At 37.2% G+C, this 27,769-nt stretch overlaps 1 protein-coding gene across 3 annotated transcripts in view; it reads left to right on the top strand.

Moving 5' to 3' along the window:
* Positions 1 to 27,769, top strand: part of LOC110458807 (integrin beta-PS-like) — a 51,393-nt gene that overhangs the window by 459 nt on the left and 23,165 nt on the right. Inside the window, exons 2-11 of one of the 3 annotated variants that reach the window (XM_021510721.1) lie at positions 4,896 to 4,999; positions 10,864 to 10,967; positions 11,271 to 11,381; positions 11,680 to 11,770; positions 12,106 to 12,237; positions 12,889 to 12,985; positions 15,992 to 16,015; positions 20,212 to 20,296; positions 23,025 to 23,111; positions 26,926 to 27,009. In XM_021510721.1, coding sequence (XP_021366396.1) covers positions 4,906 to 4,999; positions 10,864 to 10,967; positions 11,271 to 11,381; positions 11,680 to 11,770; positions 12,106 to 12,237; positions 12,889 to 12,985; positions 15,992 to 16,015; positions 20,212 to 20,296; positions 23,025 to 23,111; positions 26,926 to 27,009 — 909 coding nt within the window. In that variant the 5' untranslated portion in view covers positions 4,896 to 4,905. Of the gene's footprint in view, positions 1 to 4,895; positions 5,000 to 10,863; positions 10,968 to 11,270; positions 11,382 to 11,679; positions 11,771 to 12,105; positions 12,238 to 12,888; positions 12,986 to 15,991; positions 16,016 to 20,211; positions 20,297 to 23,024; positions 23,112 to 24,613; positions 24,698 to 26,925; positions 27,010 to 27,769 lie in introns of all 3 variants that reach the window. The other 2 variants (XM_021510720.1, XM_021510722.1) reach the window with 2 other exon arrangements.

The following is a 27,769-nucleotide window of genomic DNA, read 5'->3' as shown; positions in this document are numbered from 1 at the left end:
CCCCACTCTCCTCAACAGACGGTCAGTCAACCCACATACTTCATGGAAACTGTGTGATGTCCCTTGTACTCGTATTTCATCTTTGCTGACTACCATCAGAGAAATAGGAAAACTTGACACTCCGAGATAGTCTCGATGGAGCGTCTACTATAAGAATATGAGGCAAACTAAAACGAAGGTATATATTATTATCTGGATTTTCTACTTTGGGAGGTCCTGGTGATTGGTTACTTGCGACATGGCCGCAGTCTGAAGGGCCAGTACCCTTTTCACGGATATTTTCATGCATAAAATCTACGGAGTATGAGGCCCCCGATGCTTCACCAAGAGTTTCAATTTTCCACCCTGTTTCTGTGACCTGATATTAGTTGCTCCAGGCTATTACCATATATATGAATGTATGAACATGTGTTTCATCTGGCCCCAATACCTGACTTTTTATCAAATACTAAATAATATCTAGGAAACTCTTGCTTGTGATAATATCTTCAACAGATTTTAACCATTTTAACGCCCACATTTTACTTCTACCATATACTGACATTGACCTACAGTACTTCATCAAGTTGAAGATTATGTTGAATCAATCCAGGAAAAGTTTGTGGGGAATTATTCCAGGAAAAACAGATCAATAAAGTGGTTATAGTCACTGTGAATCATAAAATGGTATATTGTGTTCAGCTATTTTGTACATGTACAAAGTTAACAAACAGTTTCACTTGGATAATGCTGGATGATCTTGTTTGATGTTTTTTTAAAACATATTTCAATTTGAAAAAAAACAAGCACAACACAAGTTTACATAATCTTTCCCCTTAAAACATTAATAATGTTATGTACATTACTGTAGATTTAATATAACTGGTTGATTCAATGGGCAGGATGAACAATATGCATATTCGTTGCTGATAAAGTCGGACAAACCCATCATGGGCAGCTGGTGACCCCATACCTTTTCACGTGCGATCCAGGAATTGAACCACGGCCATCTATGATCTTGGTGAAAGGCGAGGGTGTAATCCACTGTGCCACCTGACCACTATATATATGTAGTTTTGTATTTTATCTGTGACCCTTCAAGTACCGTAATAGTGTCAATGAACACTTTGTCATGGGAGAATTTATCTTGGATACTTGCCAAAGCATGCATTTTATGTACTTTTACCTATAGATACTAAAATATATATACAAACATAAACATGTACCTAGATAAAATTAACTTTGAAATATTTCATTCAGGTAATATAAACTATTTCAAATCTAATTCAAATTAAATAAATACATGCAGGTTATGGCAAGAAAAATATCAGTTATTGGCATCAAATTTTGGGATGGAAATTTTGTACTCATGACAGGCTGACAGCACTAGTAAGTTGATATATATGAAATCAATTTTCAGGTCTAATCAATATCTCAATTATGCTAAAAAAAAATCATGGTATGATCAGTTATAATATTAATTACAATGTACAGTCAGATTCAAAGCATGCCAGCTAAGTATATAGGATCTATCAAAAAGAAAAGAACATTTTTATACCCAATTTACTTTGCAACTATATCCCTCAAACTTTTTTTTAGACTTTGCTTTAGGATAGCCATTACTGTTTTACTGACATTGCTTAGAAGTGTAGTATATGAGAACTGCTTGGTTGAATGTGCATTCTTGACATATTTTTACAAAAACATTAAATTAATCATTATGAAGAAGCTTGTAGACCTGTAGTGGTGCAGTCAGCTGGTGTACACAGGAGTTTTTAATCCCATTGGGGATTTCAAGCTATCATAACTGTAACTGTTGTCTGCTGCCTTGTGGGACCCGTGGGCTGTTGAAATTGTCAGCCATCAATTATATCTGTGCTTTTGTCAGTGTCAGCTGCTAGTTAAGGATTTTGGAATCCATGGTAGATGTCAGCCATTATACATATCTACAGAATTAACAGCAAGCTATATTAGTTGTGTCATGTGTTGTTGCCTGCTGGCTTACAATGCAGGGATAATCCTGGAGGGGGCCATTGACCCCTCAAAACTGAAATTGACCCCTCCATGTTCCATTTTTCTTTTAATTTTACATAGAATGGCCCTTCTTAGTTTTGACATTGACTAAAACTTGCTGCAATGGCCCACTGCTTTCAAATTCCAGCATTTTCCCCGCAATGTATTGCATGCAGGAGTTTTGGATCCCATGGGGTTTCGTCTGCAGTCATACATTTCTACAGATCTAGACAACTTGTTAACTACAAATCTGTGCCAATTGGAAACAAGTCATGAAAGCATATAAATCTAAACAAAATATTGATTATAATACGTAAGATAGAGTTCCTAGTCCAATATTAATTCCCCATGTATGCCACAGGCCAGACAAACTACAGGGTGTATAATGCTGGCTGTAATCAAATGCCTCAACCTCTGTAACTACTGTTTATTGATCTTCTCCAGCTCCTAGTCGGGTAATAACTGTTGGCTAAATGTCAGTCGTAAATAATGCTCCTCAAATAGTTGTTGAGTGCTATGTTACTTAGTCCAACAAACCACTGTGTTGGGTTAGGTTTCAGTGTTAGAACGGTAGACCCCTAGACAATAACCATGAAAAACACTAACATATTGGTAGGGCTGTGGAAATGATTTAATGTGTTGTGTTTGATTCATTGATAATGTTATCGTTGTAATGAAGGAAAAATGTTCTGTATAAATTTGTTTCCCCTTCATGATTATTTTTATACATTGTATATTAATTTCATGATATAAAACACTATTTATAATTAAATTTGTTCTATGACCGTTTCAGTAGGTCTATAGCTATAAGAAATCTATATCACATAGTCCTATTCTCAGTGTTTTTGTTACTTAAATTTTACAATAGCCTGTTCCTTTAGGTGTTAAAATTGGGAATACATTCCTCAGTTTTTCGTCATTTTGGGAAGATAAGGTACTATTTAGCTAGGAGAAACAGCCTGTGTTTGGCAGTATAACAGATCAAGCTAAAGAAATCACTGATTTTCTATGGAGTGTAAATTAAATTCTAAATTCCAAGAGTGAGGTTTGCATACATGTGTGTACCCTATACCTTACTGCATTGTCTCGTATTTCCAATTTGTTTAAATTTGAATCAATCTTTTGGTTTACTCATACAATGTAAATTCTTCCCTTTTCCACAGAAATTAACATATTTCATTAATTAGGAATCAATATATATAGTGTGTCTTTCGAATGTGCCATTCAACAATAAATAAATTATATAATTAATTCAGTTGAACTTTTTCTAAACCTAGATCTGTAAAAAAAATCTTTTTTTGATAACACTATCCCTGTCAACATTTTGGAGTTTGTGGTTCATTTTCAATATTCATTTCTTTCAATCAAATACATGAAACAACCAAATATTTCTTATAAAAGAAGATATATTTGATTAACAATAATTACACACTATATCAGTAGACAAAGATTCATTAAAGCAAACTGTGATATATAGTTGGCTCAAGTGTGTTAATAACTGATCTGTCATAATCACTACAGATAATAGGTATCTAATAAGCATATATATATACATTAGTGTGCCAAAATTAATATAAAAAATACAAGAGTAGACTTCAGTTTGATATAAAACAGTGCACATGTTATCATGACAGGTTCACTTAGAGCTACTATTACAGTGTAGAAAATGTGTATTCATACAGAAAACTATGTAACATGGCCATGGTTCACCTATAGCTATCAAACTCCACCTGTAGAAAACACCCACCTATAGCTATCAACCTCCACCTGTAGAAAACACCCACCTATAGCTATCAAACTCCACCTGTAGAAAACACCCACCTATATAGTTTGTCATTACTTATAATTATATATAATTAGTTATAATAGATACTGTAGTAGGAGTGAGCTCGATGACGATGGGTACATAGGAATATAATGTGTATTCATACAGAAAATTCTGTACATTGTATGTATTATGTTCACCTAGGCCTATAACTATCAAACTCAGATTCCACCTGTAGAAAACACCCACTATATAGTTTGTCATTACTTAGTTATTAGGAATACTTGTAGTAGGAGTGAGCTCGATGACGATGGGTACATACATGTAGGAATATAATGTGTACATCATGGTCCTTATCTTCAGACAACACAGTAATAACAAGAAATTGGCCATTGGTATATATATATATTTAGTACACATATTTTTAGCACAATTAATTCGTAACACCTACAAGGTGCAGGGATGATTCATGTCTAACTTCAGCACTAGACCAAGTCAATAACCGCTACCTGAACCTACTCGGTATAAATAGACAATAGCTTTAAACGTTTCATTTTGTACTTATTGTTCTAGATCTTCATATCTAATTATCAGGTACCTATGTCTGGCATTACCTGTTTGCGATATTTAGGGAAAGTTTGCATATTTCACATGATGTTTGATCATCTTTATATTACCACAGTATATTGAAAGTTTATAAGTCTATTTGATCAGATATAAATACAAATGTACGTGGAATTATTTCCTCTTAACTGCTACTTTATGTACTGTTACAATTTAAGTTTTTTTTTTTTTTACCTAACACTAATTTTGATTACAAAGAATCACTAAATTGTCTGGCTCAGAAAAATTGAAGTGATTTTTTTAGAGATAATGGAATAATTCTCCAGGGGAAAATAAATGGTTTAACCCAAGCTTTCACCCCTACGTAACTTTAGTAAACTCTTCCACGCATTGATCTGGATGAGTCCATTATGATCTACAGTGGTGATAGGGTTATAAGATTGATGTTAATGGTTCCCACCTGACCATACAGTGTGGTTGGCTTGCCTATTGTCAGCCAATTAAATTCTATCATATTTATGCATAAGACTAAGATAGATCATGTCATAGCACATTGCTAAATGTTCTGTTTCAGGTATTTCACCATGAAGTTTGCTGCTTTGGCCCTCCTGGCCACCCTACCCTTCGTACTGTCAGTGTCGCCCAACCCACAAGTACCCGCCACCCCCGGTGCCCTGAGTAAGTATAACGCTATATGTATATATTCCCTGAAATTCAGATGGACGTGATCATAACACATATTTCAAACCCAGGAGTCAAACCTGATTTGCAAATTCAGTAATAATTATGCACGTTTATATGTATATTTATTGTCATGTTTGGATGAAAACCTTTCAGCTTGAATATCCGTCATCATTGTATGATATTTGACATGAGGAAAAAGTGGGTTATGTAAAACTATACTTAGCTTACTGTCTTGGTTGTAACATAATAGCCAGGCTATTTATATACATGTTTGACTCCTGGGTTTGAAAAAGGACATGTGTTATGATCACGACCATCTGAATTTCAGGGAAAATGCTATTTGACTTCCGATAAATGCTGTTTCAATTTGCCAGGAGTCAGAGTCCTGGTATATATAGAACTATATGTTGTACATGTACAAGTTTAGGGTAGCTGTAAATATTTAGTAATGCAATACTTAAAGTAGCGCTCAACTCTGTGACTGCTGCAGTGGCATATAGCAAATCATTTTTCCAAGTGAATGCTTTCTTAGATGGAAAAAAATCTACTTAGCCCTAGAAGCAATCTTCCGTGTTCGTGGAACTCCTTTAAGTCTGATTATTAACAAGTAATATACAGTTAAAGTATGGGGTTGAGGGATATAGCAAGTTTCTGGTGTCCCGAGACCAGGTCTATTTCCCGAGACAAAGCTGAGGGAAATAGGCATGGTCAAGGGACACCAGAAACTTGCTATATGTCTCAACCCCATGCTTCAACCGTTTTATTATACCGATACACACTGGAGAGATAGTTTTAATTAGAAAATATTTGTAAACCATAAGCTGTATAGCTTCACGTCCCAACTACCCTTTTGATGGCAATGGAGCCAAATGCTTCCGAGTTCTGTAGCAAGCTCTGCCCACCTCTCGCCTGATTGGCACGGCGGAAACACCCAAGTGTAGGTGTGTTTTAGTTCCCAGACTAATACACAGGACTAAAACACACTCAGGCAAAAGTGGGGATATAATCGATTTAACCAATTACTTTTATATAGAGTAAAAGAAGTAGAGGTGTAATAATAAGACTAAAAGACCCTTATTACAGGTAATCGATTATTGGAGAACAACACAGTATGTTCCATCAGAAGTTTTTTTTTTATTTCTTTCCCATTTTATGATCGATAGATAAGGACGGTGCATGTCAATCATAAAAAAAATCAATAAAATATATCATTAAATAAAATGAAAATTTAAGTGTATGCTTGAGTACAAGCATTACATATATGCTACGCCACTGTGCTGAGACGCTGTGTGAAACGGTCAGTCATTGATAGGTATATGTATGTTGATTTGTAATTTATTGTCCTTCAGAAACATCCTCCCTCGTAACAGGTGAGACCGCTGACAAATGTATATATATGTTCTATAGGAAAATTTGTACATATTTCTAGTTTCATGATAAAAATAAAATTGAATCATATTTAATTTTATATGTTTACCATATGTATATGTTTACAGCATGTCATTAATAGAATGGATTTATAATTATGATATATCCACATATATCTTTTAAAGTATAAACACATTCTATATTTAATTTCTTATCTTCTGTACAACTGTTACCATTAGTAGTCATTATTACATGTAACTATATACATTTGTATGAGTACTTTAATACTTTAGAGTTCTTTTATACATAGTTGTTAATATAAATATAAAGATATCTGTGAAGTTCTTGTACACAGTACATACAGTGTATACACACACATACTGAAACTTTGCCAGCTACAGTACCTTATTCATTAACACTTAACATGTTATGACCAAGCTCAAAGTACCTGTAAGCATATATTTGCTGATGAACATACATGTTTGTGTGGTATACCTATACATGTGTATACTGTAACACTGTATACATATGTACATATACATTTGCCCACTCAAGTGTGACAAGAATTACCAAATAAAATGTTACCCGCTGTTCATTTGACTGAAACCTTTGGCGGTGATTTCCAGTGACATAGCTGGAGAACTATCAGTGGTGTACAGAAGACTTCAGCACTCTTCACCACGTCAGTGGTGTACAGAAGACTTCAGCACTCTTCACCACGTCAGTGGTGTACAGAAGACTTCAGCACTCTTCACCACGTCAGTGGTGTACAGAAGACTTCAGCACTCTTCACCACGTCAGTGGTGTACAGAAGACTTCAGCACTCTTCACCACGTCAGTGGTGTACAGAAGACTTCAGCACTCTTCACCACGTCAGTGGTGTACAGAAGACTTCAGCACTCTTCACCACGTCAGTGGTGTACAGAAGACTTCAGCACTCTTCACCACGTCAGTGGTGTACAGAAGACTTCAGCACTCTTCACCACGTCAGTGGTGTACAGAAGACTTCAGCACTCTTCACCACGTCAGTGGTGTACAGAAGACTTCAGCACTCTTCACCACGTCAGTGGTGTACAGAAGACTTCAGCACTCTTCACCACGTCAGTGGTGTACAGAAGACTTCAGCACTCTTCACCACGTCAGTGGTGTACAGAAGACTTCAGCACTCTTCACCACGTCAGTGGTGTACAGAAGACTTCAGCACTCTTCACCACGTCAGTGGTGTACAGAAGACTTCAGCACTCTTCACCACGTCAGTGGTGTACAGAAGACTTCAGCACTCTTCACCACGTCAGTGGTGTACAGAAGACTTCAGCACTCTTCACCACGTCAGTGGTGTACAGAAGACTTCAGCACTCTTCACCACGTCAGTGGTGTACAGAAGACTTCAGCACTCTTCACCACGTCAGTGGTGTACAGAAGACTTCAGCACTCTTCACCACGTCAGTGGTGTACAGAAGACTTCAGCACTCTTCACCACGTCAGTGGTGTACAGAAGACTTCAGCACTCTTCACCACGTCAGTGGTGTACAGAAGACTTCAGCACTCTTCACCACGTCAGTGGTGTACAGAAGACTTCAGCACTCTTCACCACGTCAGTGGTGTACAGAAGACTTCAGCACTCTTCACCACGTCAGTGGTGTACAGAAGACTTCAGCACTCTTCACCACGTCAGTGGTGTACAGAAGACTTCAGCACTCTTCACCACGTCAGTGGTGTACAGAAGACTTCAGCACTCTTCACCACGTCAGTGGTGTACAGAAGACTTCAGCACTCTTCACCACGTCAGTGGTGTACAGAAGACTTCAGCACTCTTCACCACGTCAGTGGTGTACAGAAGACTTCAGCACTCTTCACCACGTCAGTGGTGTACAGAAGACTTCAGCACTCTTCACCACGTCAGTGGTGTACAGAAGACTTCAGCACTCTTCACCACGTCAGTGGTGTACAGAAGACTTCAGCACTCTTCACCACGTCAGTGGTGTACAGAAGACTTCAGCACTCTTCACCACGTCAGTGGTGTACAGAAGACTTCAGCACTCTTCACCACGTCAGTGGTGTACAGAAGACTTCAGCACTCTTCACCACGTCAGTGGTGTACAGAAGACTTCAGCACTCTTCACCACGTCAGTGGTGTACAGAAGACTTCAGCACTCTTCACCACGTCAGTGGTGTACAGAAGACTTCAGCACTCTTCACCACGTCAGTGGTGTACAGAAGACTTCAGCACTCTTCACCACGTCAGTGGTGTACAGAAGACTTCAGCACTCTTCACCACGTCAGTGGTGTACAGAAGACTTCAGCACTCTTCACCACGTCAGTGGTGTACAGAAGACTTCAGCACTCTTCACCACGTCAGTGGTGTACAGAAGACTTCAGCACTCTTCACCACGTCAGTGGTGTACAGAAGACTTCAGCACTCTTCACCACGTCAGTGGTGTACAGAAGACTTCAGCACTCTTCACCACGTCAGTGGTGTACAGAAGACTTCAGCACTCTTCACCACGTCAGTGGTGTACAGAAGACTTCAGCACTCTTCACCACGTCAGTGGTGTACAGAAGACTTCAGCACTCTTCACCACGTCAGTGGTGTACAGAAGACTTCAGCACTCTTCACCACGTCAGTGGTGTACAGAAGACTTCAGCACTCTTCACCACGTCAGTGGTGTACAGAAGACTTCAGCACTCTTCACCACGTCAGTGGTGTACAGAAGACTTCAGCACTCTTCACCACGTCAGTGGTGTACAGAAGACTTCAGCACTCTTCACCACGTCAGTGGTGTACAGAAGACTTCAGCACTCTTCACCACGTCAGTGGTGTACAGAAGACTTCAGCACTCTTCACCACGTCAGTGGTGTACAGAAGACTTCAGCACTCTTCACCACGTCAGTGGTGTACAGAAGACTTCAGCACTCTTCACCACGTCAGTGGTGTACAGAAGACTTCAGCACTCTTCACCACGTCAGTGGTGTACAGAAGACTTCAGCACTCTTCACCACGTCAGTGGTGTACAGAAGACTTCAGCACTCTTCACCACGTCAGTGGTGTACAGAAGACTTCAGCACTCTTCACCACGTCAGTGGTGTACAGAAGACTTCAGCACTCTTCACCACGTCAGTGGTGTACAGAAGACTTCAGCACTCTTCACCACGTCAGTGGTGTACAGAAGACTTCAGCACTCTTCACCACGTCAGTGGTGTACAGAAGACTTCAGCACTCTTCACCACGTCAGTGGTGTACAGAAGACTTCAGCACTCTTCACCACGTCAGTGGTGTACAGAAGACTTCAGCACTCTTCACCACGTCAGTGGTGTACAGAAGACTTCAGCACTCTTCACCACGTCAGTGGTGTACAGAAGACTTCAGCACTCTTCACCACGTCAGTGGTGTACAGAAGACTTCAGCACTCTTCACCACGTCAGTGGTGTACAGAAGACTTCAGCACTCTTCACCACGTTAGTGGTGTACTAATAGAATCTTTCACCCCCTTTGGGGTGAGATAGGAGAATGTCAACCCAAGGGGGAGGATTCTTAAGTTGCCAAACACGAGGCTTTGCCGAGTGTTTGGCAACTAAAGAATCTTTCTCCGAGGGTTGAGATTCCACTATCACACCCACAAGGGGGTGAATGAATCTTTTTCTCTTACCCTGTTTTTTCATTGTGTATCATATGCACAATGTAATGATAACGTTACATGCTAAATTCAGGGTTGACGTGACGTTGATGGATTGTTGACGTGACGTCATTGTATTGTTAAAGTGACGTCATGCCATTGTTAGGAATAGGGGAATCCCCCCGTCTCAACCCTAGGGTGAGACAAGGAAATCTCACACCGGTAAAAATGCGGATACACCTGTCCAGGGTAAGAGAAAGAAGACTTCAGCACTCTTCACCACGTTAAGCATATATGTCAAATGGAAATATAAGGGTTGAATCAAGTTTATGGGTGAGGATCAGGATGAATTGAGTTGGTCTGGAGACGTATTCAATGAGAGTTGCTTGACCTCATAAATGTGACCGTAGCAAAATTTAATCCTTAAAATCATACTGGCTGATCAAAGCTACATTAATTTTGTAGTTAAATTAATAAGCTATATGTATACATATGTTTCGGACGTCAGTGATGAGTAAATTGTGTTTTTTCACATCGTTAACAGTGTCATTCACATTCCTCACAAATAAGAAGTCAATGGTCATTATCATCATTAATATTATATTAGAGGTCAGTCTTGTAGAATATAGTGTTTACAGAATTAATTAATTTCCATGTTTTTACTTTTCAACTGGTGAAGCTACATTGTATTTAACTGAACCAATACTAATCTACTCCCTGATGTTATTATTGTAACTTGGTGTGGCACTTAACTAATCTCTAGATACATGATTGAGCAGAGGACACAGATTTCAAATTATACAGGGTTTGGTTTGAACTGGAATCTCTTTACAAACTTCAGTCATCATCTAGCAACCTGCTTGGTGTTAATTACAGGCAAGGGCACCCTGACTGTAGACAAAGCTAACCCGTGTATCGAGGCAGAGACGTGTGGTATGTGTATGGAGAAAGGAAAGGACTGTGCATTCTGTACGGCCACAGTAAGTTATAGTACTACTATTCACTACAACAGTTGAATCCCCCAGTCCCTGATTGTAGAGAAGTTCTTGCAAAGTTTACGTATTTTTCTAAATTTCTAAATTTCCTGATACTTCATAGCAAGCTGTTAAGACAGACAGAATATTCTTAATGATATAACACGATATGGAGAGAAAAGAAAGACAAATAGATATACATGCTTTAGTATATATATATGTGACATGACAATTTCCACTATACAGAGGAAACGGGCTTGGCTATAGACTGTTAACATGTATAACAGTACGAATGTTTACATTTTGCAGTTTTATGACAAGGAGAATCTGCCGCGCTGTGACCTGAAATCTAATCACGTCAAGAGGAAATGTCAAGGCGACGATTTGTACGGTCCCGACAGTGACCTCACACCCGTCAGGGTAAACACATTGTTCATTACTCGTATTAAAAACAATATATTTTTGTATCTATCCCCCAGACCTTCAGCTATATTTTGGTCAATGCATGGTTTCTACTTTTCTAAATCACTATCCAGCCAAAGGTTAAACTCTTAAAGTTGTAGCAAGTTGTTGATACAGTGATTTTTGGAAAATTCCCTATGAGAAATAATAGTGTTAATGCAAATGTACATATATTTTCCAGTCAGATTTTATTTTTAAAAATATCTCGATACATGTGTATGTCTTTAATATTTTTAAATAAAATTGTGTTTTCCAGAATGATGGCGTGAAAAATGGAGGCGAAAACATTGACCTTGAACCTGCCATTCAGATCCAGCCCCAAGAAATCCGCCTTACAATTAGACCTAGTAAGTTTGGTGAATTGTTAAACAGTACAGGACATTGCTGTCTCTGTTTAAATGTTCAGATGTCTAAGTTACTTAAAGGTTACCTGTAATATTTTCACTTGCCAAGTGTATTCCGTCTTTGCGTATTGCAGAGTTATCTTCTCTTGAGAGCAGGTATTTAATGTTACGTCATTTGTTTGTGAGAGTAAAGAGAAGATAACTCTGCAATACGCAAAGACGGAATAATATTGTTGAATATTGAATTTGGTGTTTCGTCCAAGGAGAAGAAGTTATTAAAACTTAACTAGGTGACTAACAGAGTGTCATTTTGTATAATATATACGTGTGGTTTGTAGATGATCCCCAGAAGTTTAAGTTGACGTTCCGTCTGGCTGAAGACTACCCTGTAGACCTGTACTATCTCATGGACCTGTCACATTCCATGAAGGACGACAAAGAGCGACTGGCTTTACTCGGCACAGACATTGGTAATTACCTCCCCTTTATAACCCTGGGCCATAAGCTCCTTATATATCATCCTGAGCCAACAGATTACCTCCCCTGTTTAATCCCAGACATTTTAAGTAAGTTAACCCATTCACTCCTATAGTCACATTTGAACCTTACCAAATCAAAGACTGGGCAAGCCCATTTTAAATATGTAGGGGTGAATGAGTTAATATTTCTGAGTTAAAGGTTATAAGTCTCACCTCTATCGCATCTGATTCTTGTGTATTATATGTAGAATATTATATTTATAGTACTGACTCAATGAAAGATTTTAGTATTAAATCTACATGTCAGTCAAACATCTTTTAACTCATTTAATTTTTGTTGGGACACAGAATTTCTTGAAAAACTGAAAATGTTAACATAACTGGACACATAGTTCAAAGAATTTATTTTTAAAAAAATGCTCTGAAATCAAAACTGAATGCAGACTTCGATTTAGAGAAATAATAAACAAATGCAACACGTAATTTTATAATAAATATTGAAAAATTTCACTAACACTGACTTTAATTAGTCCCAAGCATAAAGCTGGTGAGATGATTGTTAACCCCTGTTGAACTCCCAATTTTATCACTTTGGATCTGTGTGTCAATATTGTTAGCATGTTTGATTCATGTGTTGTACAGCGGCAAAGATGAAGGGCATCACCAAGAACTTCCAGCTGGGCTTCGGGTCGTTTGTAGATAAAGTTGTGATGCCATATGTTAGCACAGCTCCGTCGAAGTAAGTGCCAATCTAATAAATCCTCTGCATGCCTTTGTATATTTTGCCACATGAATGGTGTGTGCTACCCGTATTACTTTGCAAATGTTCGTAAGATTTTAATTTTTTAAATTATTTATTTCTGACAGGTTTATAACACAGACTCCAGTAGATTTATATGTGATAGTCAGGGTTGCCGAAGGAAACCCCAAAAACAAACTGATTAGACAGGTGGTTGTTCTGGACAAGTGGTCGTTATATACAGGTTGCTATAATATAAGCTGCTTAGGTATTTTTTGGGGATGGTAATTATAGACATTTGGTCTATATTGATAAACAGATGGTTTCAATAACAATATACAAATTTATGTATCTTTTACTACAGGCAATTTTAAATCTTGATAAAAGGATAAATTACAATGTGTTTTATGACTTTTAATGTGTATTTCTCTGTAATCCACGGCTGATCGTTAACCTGCACTACAGTATACGCTGTACCTTACATGCATGTAACTGTATAGACGATACCTACTGTATACTTTACTATATCATTCCTGTTGATAATCAATTGAAGTTTAAGCTCACCCAGACCAAATAGCCTGGTGAGCTTATGCTATGGTTCAGCTTCCGTTGTTCGTACCTTGTCTGTGCGTCGTCTGTCAGGCAACTTTACCTTTGACAAAATTGGCCTGGAGGGGCAGGATGAAATGGAAGAAATTAAAAATAATTGTTACCAGTTTAATAAGGGAATACTGGCTGCACCATCAATACTCTTAATAAAAATAATTTGCCATGATTCCTCAGATATTTGGGTGAGCGATATAGGTCCTCTTGGCCTTTTATGTTGCCCATATTTGTCAGATATTTTAGTGTAATTTCAATTTATTTTGTATTTTTTGACTTGATTAATATAAAATCAAACAATTTTTGATTAAATTAAAAAAAAAATGTTTAAAGTTAAAATAAAAATGTTTTGATTAGGAATTTATAATTGTTATACAATGATTAGGATGTTTTTTTTACTGAAAATCTTGTTAACCCTGAAATATATTGTCAGTAAAATAAGGATGTTTTATAGACAGAAGATATTTAAACTAGGTAGAAGATAGGGAAATTGAAATAGTTAGCTGCATTGTGTTCATTTCCTCCTTTGTTTGCATCGTGAAACTTTACCTTATATTTAGACTGACGGTATTGTGAGACTTTACCCTATATTTAGACGGACGGTATTGTGAGACTTTGTCCTATATTTAGACTAACGGTATTGTGAGACTTTACCCTATATTTAGACTGACAGTATTTTGAGACTTTGTCCTATATTTAGACTGACGGTATTGCGAGACTTTACCCTATATTTAGACCGACGGTATTGTGAGACTTTACCCTATATTTAGACTGACAGTATTTTGAGACTTTGTCCTATATTTAGACTGACGGTATTGTGAAACTTTACCTTATATTTAGACTGACGGTATTGTGAGACTTTACCCTATATTTAGACGGACGGTATTGTGAGACTTTGTCCTATATTTAGACCGACGGTATTGTGAGACTTTACCCTATATTTAGACGGACGGTATTGTGAGACTTTGTCCTATATTTAGACCGACGGTATTGTGAGACTTTACCCTATATTTAGACGGACGGTATTGTGAGACTTTGTCCTATATTTAGACCGACGGTATTGTGAGACTTTACCCTATATTTAGACTGACGCTATTGTGAGACTTTACCCTATATTTAGACTGACAGTATTTTGAGACTTTGTCCTATATTTAGACTGACGGTATTGTGAAACTTTACCTTATATTTAGACTGACGGTATTGTGAGACTTTACCCTATATTTAGACGGACGGTATTGTGAGACTTTGTCCTATATTTAGACCGACGGTATTGTGAGACTTTACCCTATATTTAGACCGACGGTATTGTGAGACTTTACCCTATATTTAGACTGACAGTATTTTGAGACTTTGTCCTATATTTAGACTGACGGTATTGTGAGACTTTACCCTATATTTAGACCGACGGTATTGTGAGACTTTACCCTATATTTAGACGGACGGTATTGTGAGACTTTGTCCTATATTTAGACTGACGGTATTGTGAGACTTTGTCCTATATTTAGACTGACAGTATTGTGAGACTTTGACCTATTGTTCGACTTAATTCCATCACTGCTGTAGCATTTTGTTTGACTATATTCATTTATTTTCAGATTTTGTTTTACGCTTTTGAAGGCAAAACCAAAATATTTCACACTAGAAATCACTAGCACATGTTTACTTTCCAGTGAACAATGTATCGAGTATTTATGATTTTACTGCTGCCTGGTAAACTTTTGAACATTTCTTGGTTTTGCCGCTAAGTGGTTTTGATATGCCGTATATTGATATTTGGTTTTGTTTTCATACAGTTCAGAGTTACTTCTGGTGTACATATTTAAATCTTTACCACTGTAGATCGAAATAGACTGAACCAGATCAGTACACAGTAGAATCTACTGAAGGAACATAGGGGTGAAAAGGTTAATGACAAAATATAAAACATCCTGCTGGTTGTCCCACTTTATACAGTAGGTGTGTTTAGGAATTTTTCTTTATGTTTCCATACAAATTATAATGATGTCAACACTTTCCTGCCTATTTAAACTGGAAAAGAAAGTGGCTGGGCTGATGATTAATGCTGTTTTATAACAGAAGCTTTCTGAATGTTATCATGATCAAGCTCTTAGAGTAATAACTTAACTTATATATTATCCTCACTATCTTTCAAATTAAAGTTTTGGAAAAAAATGTTTGCTGACAAAAGAATAATGACAACCAACATTACTGAAAATTTGTACCAGTGGTACCGCATTTATAGGTGGCAAAGGTATCGGAACTCATTTAGAATATTACAAAAAAGATATACAGGACTAACTAGAAGTAACTCTGACGGGAACACAAAGCCATGGACTCGATTATCTCCCTTGTTTGTGTCTGTCTTGTGCTTCATGCTTGTTGTGTAATTTTATTATAAAACAGGGAACCTGGTTCGATAAAACCGACGTAAGTGTTCATGCTGTTCTGCACTGCTTGCACTGGGGAGCATAAAGCCTGTGGCTATCATGTATACAAGCCATGTCACACCAACCTCATACCACAAATACGTTTCATACTCCACAAGTACTCACTGTTTCTCTCAGCTGTTTCGGGGAATCGCCACTAGGAGGGGAAATTGAATACATATTGGAAGTCTAAATCCACTGTTACTCCACTTTTTCTCTTTATTTCTTCTCATAGAAAATTGGATTTTCTTAAGCCTTTCGTATTAGTGAAATGAAAGAAAAAATATTAAATCTCATATCGAAAGAAGCAAAAGTTTGCCCATATTAATGATAAATGTATGCAGGGGAAATCCTGACGTTAGTTATTTGTTAATTGTAACTTAGAGACAGATTTTAATTCATTCATCCCTGGAGTTTCATAATGAACTATTCCAACCTTTGAATTGGAAGGGTTCAAATGTGACTTCAGGGGTGAATGAGTTAGCACAAGAAACAGTGGTAGAGCAGCAGGAAGCTAATCTTTCTGTCTCTTCCTCCATTGTACCATTGTCACTGTAAACGTTGCCAATGTGTAAGCGTCCCTCCAGAGTTAAAAGGTCTTGAGTTCGAGTCCCGATCAGGCCATTGCATTTTTCCTTTCCTGTTATATTTGGAGCCAACTTGAAATGTGCACCGTATACAGTTGAAAAATGATGTTTTTCTAGTTATATTTCAATAATTTGTTACATTTTGTGCAGTTATGCATGACAAGGGTTCTAAGTCGGACATTTTGTTGTACTACGAGTCTGAATCGATGCAGCATGGTAAGTGGTGGAACAGTCCACTACGCCCTACCATGGTAAGTGGTGGAACAGTCCACTACGCCCGACCAAGAGGCACAATAACAAGTCCTGAGTTTAGTACAATGATACAGTGTCGTATATTATACATAATATTTGTTTGGGTAGTTGTATATTTTGTGTAGTTTATGCTAGGTAGAGTATGATGATAATGAGGTTTATAGGGGTCTTACTATCATGAAACATTATCAGGTACTACATGTGAAGATTTTGATATGTAACATTTTGGGAGTACTTCAATTTAAGATTTCAGTATGCCATATTCGTTACTACCTGTGGAGATTTTTGTATGAGACATTTAAGGGTATACTGTATGTAAGGGTTTCAGTATGGGATATTGTGGGGTACCACGTGTAAGGGTTTTGGTCTGAGACATTGTGGGTACTACATCCAAGGGTTTAGGTATGAGACATTGTGGGGTACCATGTGTTAGGGTTTTGGTATAAGACATGGTGGGGTACTACATCCAAGGGTTTTGGTCCGAGACATTGTGGGGTACTACATCCAAGGTTTTTGGTATGAGAATTGGTTGGGTACTACATTCAAGGGTTTTGGTCTGGACATGGTGGGGTACTACATCCAAGGGTTTTGGTATGAGACATTGTGGGGTACTACATCCAAGGGTTTTGATCTGAGACATGGTGGGGTATTACATCCAAGGGTATTGGTATAAGACATTGTGGGGTACTACATCCAAGGGTTATGGTATGAGACATTGTGGGGTACTACATCCAAGGGTTTTGGTATGAGACATTGTGGGGTACTACATCCAAGGGTATTGTTATAAGACATTGTGGGGTACTGCATCCAAGGGTTTTGGTCTGAGACATGGTGGGGTACTACATCCAAGGGTTTTGGTATGAGACATTGTGGGTACTACATCCAAGGGTTTTGGTATAAGACATTGTGGGGCACTACATCCAAGGGTTTTGGTATAAGACATTGTGGAGTACTACATCCAAGGGTTTTGGTATGAGACATTGTGGGGTACTACATCCAAGGGTATTGGTATAAGACATTGTGGGGCACTACATCCAAGGGTTTTGGTATAAGACATTGTGGGGCACTACATCCAAGGGTTTTGGTATAAGACATTGTGGGATACTACATCCAAGGGTTTTGGTATGAGACATTGTGGGTACTACATCCAAGGGTTTTGGTATAAGACATTGTGGGGTACTACATACAAGGGTTTTGGTATAAGACATTGTGGAGTACTACATCCAAGGGTTTTGGTATGCGACATTGTGGGGTACTACATCCAAGGGTTTTTGTATAAGACATTGTGGGGTACTACATCCAAGGGTTTTGGTATAAGACATTGTGGGGTACTACATCAAAGGGTTTTGGTATGAAACATTTTGGGGTACTACATCCAAGGGTTTTGGTATAAGACATTGTGGGGTACTACATCCAAGGGTTTTGGTATGAGACATTGTGGGGTACTACATCCAAGGGTTTTGGTATGAGACATTGTGGTATACATTGAATTGTAGAGTATACTGTATGGAGGTTTTGGTATGACGACAGCTAACTCATGCATGGCTATATACCTGTACAGCTTTGGCTGATCTCTCTATACCTACATGTATGAATGCTTTATATCAAATCATCTATTCTACAGTTTACTTGTAAATGTATCTTTTTAAGCAAAAAGTGAAAACGAGTTTGGTATTAGAAGTTATAATATTGCAGGTGTTCGTGCTAAAAACTTGTGAAAACAATACAATATTTTAAGGTTGCAGACGTTGGGAACTGGTTGCAATTTGTGTGGTTGGATTTAGTGTGAACCCTGCACCAATGATGTGTATTCACTGGTGGACTGTGCTTGGGGAGCACATCCTTAATTAAGTGTACCTATGTTGTGTGTATATACCTCACAAAAACTAAATAATGTGGTGTGTCTGATGTTCATTTTACGTCAATTTTCCGTAATGAATGGTCAGTGGATGGTCATTTTCAACTGATCCCTCCCTCCCCCACTCCCATTATATTCTTAACAATGATTTCTCAGTAACTGATCTGTATACATATGTTTATATTCTAACGAAATCTTTTCATATTACTAAAATGTATATAAATCTTTATACCTAATGTTATATAAATCTCAATCATATAAAATCTGTTCTCTACACTAATATAAAATCTATTTGCTATATAATAAAAAAAATATCTGTTTGCTATATAATAAATAAGATCTCTTTGCTATACTATATAAAAAAATATATTTTTTTATATAATAGATAAGATCTGTATGCTACAAATTGAATAAGATCCCTGACAAAATGCTATATGAGATAAAGGTTTAATAAATTTACATAAAATCTGCTACAAAATGTTCTAGACAGTCTCTCAATGTTAAGTAAAGTCTCTCAATGTGAAATGTACTACATTATGTGTTATGGATGGATGGACAGTTTTATACCGTACCTAAGTATAACGATAACATCCAACCTGTTGCCACAGAGCAGTGTCAGAATCCTGTATTGGAGACCTGTCTGACCAGTGCATGTAGGATTGTGAGAGCTAATATCTCTGCATGGCAGCATATAGCTTCAGATTCTCTAGTTGGTTTAGAAATAGATGAGATGTTGCATGAATAAAATCTGATTTAGATTGTCAAATTGTCCAGTTGGTGTGGACGACTTTCTAGGATAGAGCTACACAGCATGACGTGTAGGCGGGGTTACCTGGATCAGCGAGAGTGGCAGATGTCATTCTGTTAGCAGTATACTTGTTCAACTGTAGTAAATGTAGAGCTGTTTTTGAAAAGAAAAATAGTGCAAACTAGTATAAGATTTATGTAAGCTATATATAGACCAGTGCAGTAATATGTATAGTCCTGACTCCCCTTTTTTGACCCTCTACGTGTAACATAAAACTCCTGTACATAACCTCTATTTTCGCCCACTATAACGGTCTAGAACCTCTAACCGTCTGTTTTCTTTCTAACTAGCTAGCTACATCTTAGAAATATTGGGACTGTTGTTACTACAACATCACAGAAAACTTGGGACTCTGTCGACCTTTTCAATACCTTCTTTAAATATATCTATATGCTGTATTACATTTGTAAATATAAAAACTTTATCTTTCCCCATCAAAAAGGTCTGTTGGGTATTTCTTCTCGAAAATAATAACCGATTCATATTTGCAAATTGTAGCTATGAGGCAGGCAAATCCTTTTGAACAATATTGTAGAGAAAATTGAAGAAAAAAAAATCACAGTTATTGCACCAAATTTTGTCTGCATGATTTTGCTAATTTTTAATCACTAAATTGTCAAACGGATGGAATCTTCATGTTGTGCAACTCTGTTTGTAAAAAGCCTGTCCTTAAAACTTATCTCTATTTTCAGATTGAACAGCCCTTGTCCTGGATGTGATCCCCCATATGGCTTCAAAAATCAGCTCAAACTTGACAAGGACACTACCAGATTTGCAGTAAGTATTTACACACAGTACTCAAACTTTACAAGGACACTACCAGATTTGCAGTAAGTATTTACACACAGTACTCAATCTTGACAAGAACACTACAGATTTGCAGTAAGTTTTTACACACAGTACTCAAACTTGACACGGACACTACCTGATTTGCAATAGGTTTTTACACACAGTACTTAAAATTGACAAGGACACTACCAGATTTGCAATAGGTTTTTACACACAGGACTCAAACTTGACAAGGACACTACCAGATTTGCAGTAAGTATTTACACACAGTACTCACACTTGACAAGGACACTACCAGATTTGCAGTAAGTATTTACACACAGTACTCAAACTTTACAAGGACACTACCAGATTTGCAGTAAGTATTTACACACAGTACTCACACTTGACAAGGACACTACCAGATTTGCAGTAAGTATTTACACACAGTACTCAAACTTGGCAAGGACACTACCAGATTTGCAATAGGTTTTTACGCACAGTACTCAAACTTGACAAGGACACTACCAGATTTGCAATAGGTTTTTACACACGGTACTCAAACTTGACAAGGACACTACCAGATTTGCAATAGGTTTTTACGCACAGTACTCAAACTTGACAAGGACACTACCAGGTTTGCAATAGGTTTTTACACACAGTACTTAAACTTGATAAGGACACTACCAGATTTGCAGTAAGTATTTACACACAGTACTCACACTTGACAAGGACACTACCAGATTTGCAGTAAGTTTTTACACACAGTACTCAAACTTGACACGGACACTACCTGATTTGCAATAGGTTTTTACACACAGTACTTAAAATTGATAAGGACACTACCAGATTTGCAGTAAGTATTTACACACAGTACTCACACTTGACAAGGACACTACCAGATTTGCAGTAAGTATTTACACACAGTACTCAATCTTGACAAGAACACTACAGATTTGCAGTAAGTTTTTACACACAGTACTCAAACTTGACAAGGACACTAACAGATTTGCAGTAAGTATTTACACACAGTACTCAAGCTTGACAAGGACACTACCAGATTTGCAATAGGTTTTTACGCACAGTACTCAAACTTGACAAGGACACTACCAGGTTTGCAATAGGTTTTTACACACAGTACTTAAACTTGATAAGGACACTACCAGATTTGCAGTAAGTATTTACACACAGTACTCAAGCTTGACAAGGACACTACCAGATTTGCAATAGGTTTTTACGCACAGTACTCAAACTTGACAAGGACACTACCAGATTTGCAGTAAGTATTTACACACAGTACTGTCAGCCTTTCTCATGTCTCTCCCTCCTCCTGACCTGGGATAAAGACATAATGACCAAAAGTGGTAAATCTTACAAGACCACTTTAGTACCGTTTAAGTGATTTGTTACCTAATTTTATATGTACACGGTACCATCCCTGGGCCAAGGGAATTTGTTGATGCATACAATATATAGTCCCTGCCAATCTCTAGGGCAGAGGGGAGCAGCCAAAAAGAGGAAACAGAAATCTTTTAAAACACTTTTCCTGAAGTGCAGGTGAAGACATTTTGACCAAAGGCATGAATCGAAGCATCCCTGGATCAAGCTAAATTCAGTATTGTTTAAAAATGAAAGCTGTCTCCTCTCAAGACAGATATTCAGATCCAAAAGAGAAAATGTTTGTTTTTTCTAAAACTCTCCTTATTAAACCATTAATGAAACGAATTTGACTGAATTTGCCATGGAGTGTTCTAAGGCTAAGGGATAAACTAATAATTTTAAGGTTACATTGTCCAGAATGTAAAATAAGAGTCCATCTTTGAAAACCTAATAAGTCTCTTAAGATATAAATGAAATGTTGACCTAATTCTGCATTGAAATGAATGGGATTCAGTGTTGTGTAAATGAAGGGTTGACATTCCTTTGGTACGGAGCAGTGTGAGGTTCAGTATCGAAAGTGGGACAAAATCATTTCAATTTCTGAAGCTAATTAAGGAAGTATTTATCAACTTGGTGCAAATTATCATCTCATAACCATTTGTTAACTTGTGTGATTTGAGATGCAAGATGTCCACCTAATATTTTCTGATTGGAAGTGATATTTTCAATATCTTAATTTCCTTCAGGCCAATTTAAAACAAAGTTACAAAATATGTATGTTCTTACCTTCTCTTTTCATAGACACTTTGACATTTTCATACACGTTATCCAAGCCAGTACTCAATACTTAAGTCATGTGTATACTAGGGTTGCAATGATATATCATATTTTATCATATTTATAAAACTTGTTTTAGAAACCTTGAATAAAGATGTGGGCCACTGCAAAAGTATTAAAAATCATTCAAAAGTCTATTTTGACAGTATTTACTATGTATGTCTATTTTGACAGTATTTACTATGTATGTCTATTTTGACAGTATTTACTATGTATGTCTATTTTGACAGTATTTACTATGTATGTCTATTTTGACAGTATTTACTATGTATGTCTATTTTGACAGTATTTACTATGTATGTCTATGACAAAACTCCTGCACTCAATTATTATGAAGCAGATATGTGTATTGTGATATACAACACACCTACCTCACGATACGATATGTATCACGGTATGATACTTAGATACATACATATGTATGTTTCGTATTTTAAGCATCATACCATGATATATTTGAAGCCATACTTGCTTTACAACAGATATAAACACTAATAACTTGTTCCCTGCTTGTCATTAGACAGAGGTACGAGCTGCCAAGGTGTCTGGTAACCTGGACGCTCCTGAGGGAGGATTTGACGCCATCATGCAGAGCCTTGTGTGTGAAGTAAGTAGAGTCAACAGCTGATCATAGAAAACGTACCGGTCAGAATGTGGTCAGCTGCTGGTCAGAGAAAAAATTACTGGTTAGGATGTTGTCAACTGCTGGTCAGAGAAAAATTACTGGTCAGAATGTGGTCAACTGCTGGTCAGCGATTTCTGGTTGACATAGATGTTTTGTTGAATGTTGATGTAGAACAAATTTATATGTAGCAAATAGTTCTTTGCATTCAAAACATCTCAAAATTAAATTTGAATTTTGTTTTTAAAAAGGTAAAAAATCGTAAGAGAATCAATTTTCACAAAATTGACCTAATTTACCGTAAAAATCTTAGTAATTTTACTGTGAATGGGTTGTTACATTAGTAATGTTGATCAATGCGTCACAGAGCATCAATGTTTGTGTTTAAAGTTTTCTACTGATTTATATCTATATTTTCAATTATAGTATATCAATTCTATCTTCTTGTAATATGATGTATATGTACATGTAACTGTTCTGTTTCACTGTGTCTTGAAAAAGGAGCGGATCGCTCCGAAAATTTGACAACCTAAACTTGTCCACACTGTTGGAATTACTTCTTTGCCCCATATATATATCGTATATATATATATAAGAAGAAACATGAAACCAGCAAACATCAGTACAATGAGTGCCTTAGGAAAAATAAAGTTCAGGATCGATAGACAATTGTTAAATTTGTTTCTGTTGATAATTATTTAACTTTTGTGAATAGTTTTCAGGGAATTATTGAAATCTATCCAATTTGAAGATATAAATACTTTGTGTTGTTGTGTATAAAATCTTTACAAAATATTGTTTTGACCACACAACATTGATGGGATGATCTAAGGTAAGGCTGTGATGGTGGGCTTCCGTAGGACGGATTGGTGCCTATTATCTTGTCTCCAACACCGCTCCATACGGAGCTCGCTGTAGGGTTCCTCTGTTGTTTGTAGGTCTCCAGAAGATTTAATTCTAGTTAAAACTAAAGGCTGATCAAAGTAAAAGTTACATTTTTTTCATTTTTTCATTTTTTTCTTGATGCATGCTTTGTTTTTACATGCACTATGCGTATTTAGATTTTTTTTGCTTTAAATCTATTTTCTTTAAGATCACGATACCATACAAGAAAAGATATATACAAATTGTAGATTAGAAATGAAAAAACTAAATTTATAAAAACTTGGATCATGTTTTTATTTACATTTGACTGCCTGGCCACATTATCGTGAAACTTTTCAACTGTAAGAGCGTTCTTACACATGTATTTCTCAATATTCTTCAATTTCACTTTTCCTCTCATCTGCTGTACAAATCACAAAGTGATTTCATAACATATTTTCATAATATTTTTTACTATCTAATAAACATTTGAGGAAATTAAGCAGTTAAAATAAGTTAGATTGTGAGAAATGAAAACATTCTTAAAGAAGTAAAGTTTTGTGATTGCGGATCCGGAGTCCTGATTGATCAAGCATGAACCCAGTATAATTATGACAATTTAGGAGCAGATTGGATGGAGGGCAGCCTCGCGACGTATGTTGCTATTCTCTACAGATGCCGACTTTCACTATGCAGGAGATGGAAAGGTTTGTCTGCCCTGACTGGCCACTAGGAGGCGCTGACCTCCGTCAACAAGTGTGGCGGACTAACACAGTTAACTCGGCTACGTGTGTAGCATTACTAAGTAGACCCACTGCCAACTCGGCTACGTGTGTAGCATTACTAAGTAGACCCACTGCCAACTCGGCTACGTGTGTAGCATTACTAAGTAGACCCACTGCCAACTCGGCTACATATGGAGGCAATCTGACGATTTAAGTGACAGTGTCTCAATATATTACTGGTGTATGTCTTTTTTCTCAGTGACAGTGTCACAATATATTACCGGTAAATGTCTTATTTCATGGCGGAGGAAAAGACCAATTGTCATGAATCTAATTCCTTAGTTGAAGGAACAGACACATCTTAAATCCGGGTACAATAACACATGCTCACGTGATTGCAGATTTGGCAGGAGGTCAGCTTGTTTTATAAAGGAAATATGTTTTTACAGCTTCAAACATTTTCTCTTAACAAAGAGTTTTCTTATCTTTTTTGTTTCTCCCTTGACAGACTACAGGTCGTCCTCTAATAAAACAATAGTGGGGCTGGGGTTGAAACGTTTTGTCTGGACTTATGGTGTCTCTATTAAATCTTTTAATACACAAATTCAAACTGTGGGTGTGTTTGTCTTGGTCTCAGATCCAACACTGAAGAGACGAGCTTACAGAGATCTGTACATGTTTCCTCCCAGTGGTGTGACTATTGTTCTGTTCGTCACGTAATGTCAGCTGTGATCATGAAATGAACAACCTAGGCCTGACCTTGACCTTATTGTGTCAATCATCTTGCACTGTATAGTTTGTAATATTCTTTTGGGATTTATGAAGAAAATTCGTAATTAGGAGGTACACTACTCATTCTGCCTAGTTCTAAAGGCCTAGGTCCCATCCAACTACTGCGCTACAAAAAAGTTCATTTGTAAATAAATGAATGATTACTAAAATAAAGCATATGAGGTCAAGTGAGGAAACTCTAATTGGACTTTTCATTTTGTTACTGACCAATGTGGTGTAGATTGTAACCTCAATAAAACTATCACATTGTCCCCATGAATGTTTGCAAAGGTCACAGGTCAAGGTTACAAAGGTCACATGTCAAGGGGAAATGAGAACAAGAATAGCACACTCCATTCAATCTGGTCATCTTTTATACTGAACTTTCTTCATTTTGTTTAAGCTGACATAATACAGTGGAGCCTTTTTATAATCCAGTCACAGTTGTTTCCAGTAGATAACCAAGCCAGTGGGATATCTAGTAGATGATCGATCTACTGTCATTAACTCATTCAACCCTACATATTTGGACTGGACTTGCCCAGTCTTTTATTTGGTAAAGTTCAAATGTGACTTTAGGAGTGAATGGGTAAACAAGCGGTAAATTGGGTTGGACTGTTTGGTATGTTAATTACTGGGACAATTTTATAGAAAAACGTGGCCAATCTGTCCTCTAAAACACCCACTGGATACCAGAACAACTGATTGTACAGGAAGTGGCCAATCTGTCCTCTAAAACTACCACTGGATACCAGAACAACTGATTGTACAGGAAGTGGCCAATATGTCCTCTAAAACACCCACTGGATAACAGAACAACTGATTGTACAGGAAGTGGCCAATATGTCCTCTAAAACAGCCACTGGATAACAGAACAACTGATTGTACAGGAAGTGGCCAATCTGTCCTCTAAAACTCCCACTGGATAACAAAACAATTGATTGTACAGGAAGTGGCCAATATGTCCTCTAAAACTCCCACTGGATAACAAAACAATTGATTGTACAGGAAGTGGCCAATATGTCCTCTAAAACTCCCACTGGATAACAAAACAATTGATTGTACAGAAAGTGGCTAATCTGTCCTCTAAAACACCCACTGGATAACAAAACAACTGATTGTACAGAAAGTGGCTAATCTGTCCTCTAAAACACCCACTGGATAACAGAACAACAATATTGTTGGTGGCTGGGAGAACAGGCTCCACTGTCTTTGCTTCTTTAGCCTTTTTAAGCTGACTTAATTCCTGCTTTTTTTGCTGTATTAATTATAAGCTTACCTTATGCTTGCCTTTACTACTGTGTTCTGTCATATATATATTTACTGTTATGACTTTCAAGTTTTCAGGGAGGTTTAAGAAGGCCTTTAAATCACCTATTTTAATGATTGCTACTGTATTTTACCATATATAATAACCGTTGTGGCCTCCGAAATTTCAGGAAGACATTGGTTGGAGAGCCTCGTCTCGTAGGATGCTTCTATTTTCTACGGACGCAAGTTTTCATTTTGCTGGTGACGGAAAGGTCGGTCTTTGTCAAAAATATTGAAACTTGTTATGTTGAGTAGGTTTGATATTACTACAGTAGGACTGTTTAGAGCTTTGATCGATGGTAGATGTGATGGTAGTATTCGTAGGACTGAATGCCGATGTTCGGGATTGCAGTTTGCATGTTTTTTGTAAATATTTGTAGAGTTGATAGAGGATTGGATTGTTTGGGAGGAATGATGTATTACTGGATAGGCAAAAATGTCCCTTTCTCAGTCGGGGTGTAATTTACAGGGCAGATGATTGTGCTGTCTGTCCTGGATTGGTTCTGTTAATTTATGCATGTTTCTCGCTAACATAACATTACTGTACGTTGTATATATAACCGTAGAACTGTTATATATGCGTACACTAACCCTTCAGTACACAACATGTCCAGAGAGTGCCTCCAACATGTCAGAACTTTAACACTCGATGGCCTCTGTATGGGCATGCTGTACTTAATTGATAATTGACAGTAGTGCTCTTGCTTTGTAGTTAATTCAGGGGGAGGTAACTCTGCACGCATGTATCCTGAAGTTATAGTTCTATGCATTGATAATTACTAACCTATATTTTACATGAGCTTACATAACTAGTATATTTACATTCTTTGTGAAATATAATATCATTATGTCCTCACAATTCAGTAGCTAGTAGCAGGATTCTAAGCATAATGTGAAAATTATAAAAAGTTGCATATTTTCTGTCAGTCAAGTGTCACTTATTATGAATAATTATAATTCATCTTTTGATGT

Source organism: Mizuhopecten yessoensis, unplaced genomic scaffold (assembly GCF_002113885.1).
Source record: "Mizuhopecten yessoensis strain PY_sf001 unplaced genomic scaffold, ASM211388v2 scaffold9833, whole genome shotgun sequence".
Lineage (NCBI taxonomy): Eukaryota > Metazoa > Mollusca > Bivalvia > Pectinida > Pectinidae > Mizuhopecten > Mizuhopecten yessoensis.
Note: the sequence above shows the minus strand (reverse complement) of the source record. Positions and strands in the feature narration are given on the sequence as shown.